Here is a 3,183-nt window from a genome sequence, read left to right as displayed (position 1 = left end):
TCTTTCCCCCCTGAATCATTTTCATCTGTATATTTTAGAGAATTATCACATTAGCAAGAAACTTTATTTTGGTTGAATATATGATTTGCAACAACAATAATACAGAGTCATATTTTAATTACATCTTTTAATAATTAATCAAGCAATATTCAAATTTAAACTGCTGCTTGAAAGATAATGTAATGTGACATTTAATCAAAACCAGCTTATACATAAATGAGAAGTCAGAGACACAGTTCTGGGGACAGTTCACTAAAGAAAATAAAAGTAAAATAAAGTTTTATGAATTTTGTAGAATGACCCATTTAACATGAAGGAACACAAACTTCTAAGAACCAGTTCATTTAGATTCAACAGACATAAACAATTCTTTATCAAATAAAATATAATAATAAAAAAATAAATATATTGAAAAAAACAAATAGGAGCTCATATTTATATATTTGTTTATTTCTTCTCTATATTCTCCACATTACACTGCAGATGTTTTTACACAGTATATTTTACACTATGATTATATGCAGTTACCTGAAGAATATATTTTTAATCTAAACATGAAAAATGACTTATTGATACTTTAAATAAATCTAAATGAAATGCACAGGACACCAGACACACTTCCTAAAAGTGCTAGAATACACAACCTGTTATATTTGATCATTTTACATCAGTTCATTTTACACATCAGACATTTCAGATTGCCATGTGATAGTTTTGAAAAGAAAATAAATATGGCAAAAGAGTTTTTCTTAAAGAAAGTTGTGTAGACGAGGATTTGGCAAAATTTATTCTGATGAAAGATTAATTAATCAGAAAAGACTGAATAAATTATTTACTTTTTAAACTACAATGATTGTATTTATTTGTGTCTCGGTGGATTGTGGTATTTGTATCTCCTCCTCAGAGAAAGCTCTTTCAAAAACATGTTTTAACTTTAATGAAAGTTTAAACTTCTCCTTAATATCCTGCCCTATGAAAAAATACAGAACTGGATTCAGACAGCTGTTGAAAAACGCCAAAGAGATGACCAATGGGGCAAGTCTAACGGCCACCTGGACACTTTCATTCACACCAAACTTCCAGATCAAAAACACAATGTGGAACGGCAGCCAACACAGAAAAAATGCCACAATAACAGCCGACATGATGCGAAACGCTCGTCCAGAGTGAAAACGACTCCTGCCTAACTTTCGTGCGATGAATCCATAACATGTGACGATGCATATGAGAGGAATCAAAAAACCAAACACAAAGATGATGATAGTCAACATTCTATATGTTTCAATGTAAGCATAATATTCGCAGTATGTGTCGTTAACATATTCAAAGTTTACTCTTAATATCATAGAGAGCATATTAAGAGCTATAGACAGGATCCAGGCCGCTGCACAGGACAGTCGTGCAAGCAACAGACTGCGATGATTTTTAGCCCAAACTGGAGTGATCACCTGTGTAAACCGATCCAGACTAATCAAACTCAAGATGAAGACACTCGCAAACATGGTGACATACATAACAAATGGAAAAATATCGCACATGACAAATCCAAATGGACAGTGATCAATAGAGTACCGTATCATATAGAACAGTGTAGAAAGACAGCACATGAGGTCTGCAATCGCTAGATTAAGGAACCATATCGTATTAACGGTCCTCTTCATCTTCATTCCAGCGATGTACACAACAAAGACATTTCCTGGAACTCCGACGAGAAACGTCAGAATGTAGAAGATCTGAGAAATCACTTTTATTGTGTTTTCCAACCTTTTATAATCATTCCTCATCGCTGTGATTAAGCAGATGCTGTAAAGCGTCCCGTTTATCCTGTTAATATCACATTACATGTCAAATGTCACATCATGAGTCATATTTATGTGTCCTACCTTTAAACATCATAATCATGTATTTATACATCTTACATTTTCCATTCATACATTCATAGAATTTGTACTTATATCTCTTTACTGAGTCAGAAAATCAAAAATAATTTAAGATGTCAAATATCAGTCATTTATGATACCATTTACTTACATTGTTGGCTGCTCAAGTGATACTGATCCAAGAAATAACAGGAAGACCTTTAAATACTGATTCCTCATGAAGAAATTATACAGATGTGGTCACAAGATGAGTTTGTAGAAACCAGGGCTGCAAACCAGTCACGCAATTGACAGTTCTCACGCACACATCCCTTTCCTCATGCAGAGATAATATCATGGAGAAAAGAGGACACTGACATTCAGACTTATCACCCCTATGACCAATTGCTGTCAAATACTTCACCATCCACTCTGAGAGCTCAACGTTATTTTTATTTTATTTTATTTTTCAATTGTTCTTCTTTCGAAGTGCCACCTAAGGCATTATTTATGACGTTTGGAACACAGTTGGCTTCGTTTTTGCATAAATATATTTGTTGCAACATTTTCCAAAGAAATATTTTACATATGGCTATACATGAAAAACACAATATGCATGTTAATGGTTTTCACTAATATAAAAAGTTATCTGTACTGCACATACAGTATTTACAACATATCTGCGGTACTTTGAGTAAAGTGTCAGAAAGTATGTAAGTGTAAAATTCATTAATTTGCATATTTCCAAATATTATTGTAACACATGCACCTGCTGCCACAATTACACTTTCATATATGTAACACATAATTTCCCAAGTCACAGTGTAATTTTATACAACCAATATGCCCAAATAAATGAACAATGATTGTAGAAATATTAATGTATGGCCATATCTCTGATTTCTGTTTGGTATAACATGTCTGTGTAAGTGGTTTTGTGTTTCTGCAAGGTGTTCACAGAAATAAAATATAATATGGAATATTCTCAATAGGCTATGTTATAGAAAACAAATGTATACTTCTTGTTTGCAGTAGTCTTTCAATTAATGTTTGCAGGGGGAAAACACAGACCAAGGAATGAAATTACACAAAATGTTTTGTCAGTCGGATGAAACAATAGAAAATGCAGTAACCAATCAGTTTTTAAAAATGAAAAAGTAACCAAACATTGTATTCTGTCTTGATGTGGGTTCAGTAGATCATCTTCATCATCATCAGCCCCAGAAGCACCCTCTTCCTCCTCAGGAATTTAAATAGATTTCCAATAAAGGTGTAAAGTTTTTCAACTACTGTAAAAAAACTGACAAAGTGTATGCTTGACTTT

The 3,183-nt window shown here is 32.9% G+C and overlaps 1 protein-coding gene across 1 annotated transcript; it reads right to left on the bottom strand.

Moving 5' to 3' along the window:
- Positions 1 to 447: 447 nt before the first annotated feature.
- Positions 448 to 2,767, bottom strand: LOC127636322 (C3a anaphylatoxin chemotactic receptor-like). The gene is made up of 3 exons (XM_052116782.1): positions 2,032 to 2,767; positions 849 to 1,824; positions 448 to 477 (listed from the first exon to the last, which is right to left on the bottom strand). The coding sequence occupies exons 1-3, from the start codon at positions 2,097 to 2,099 to the stop codon at positions 448 to 450; spliced, it is 1,074 nt and encodes a 357-aa protein (XP_051972742.1). The 5' UTR covers positions 2,100 to 2,767.
- Between the last annotated feature and the right edge of the window lie 416 nt (positions 2,768 to 3,183).

Source organism: Xyrauchen texanus, chromosome 44, assembly GCF_025860055.1.
Source record: "Xyrauchen texanus isolate HMW12.3.18 chromosome 44, RBS_HiC_50CHRs, whole genome shotgun sequence".
NCBI classification, from domain to species: Eukaryota; Metazoa; Chordata; class Actinopteri; order Cypriniformes; family Catostomidae; genus Xyrauchen; species Xyrauchen texanus.
The sequence above is the reverse complement of the archived record's forward strand: the minus strand, read 5'-3'. Positions and strand labels throughout refer to the sequence as shown.

Coding starts and splice junctions, on each gene's coding strand:
- LOC127636322 (XM_052116782.1), bottom strand. CDS start 2,099: ATGAGGAATCAGTATTTAAAGGTCTTCCTGTTATTTCTTGGATCAGTA. Junction 1,825..2,031: donor TCACTTGAGCAGCCAACAAT/GTAAGTAAATGG, acceptor TGATATTAACAG/GATAAACGGGACGCTTTACA. Junction 478..848: donor CACAAATAAATACAATCATT/GTAGTTTAAAAA, acceptor AAACATCTGCAG/TGTAATGTGGAGAATATAGA.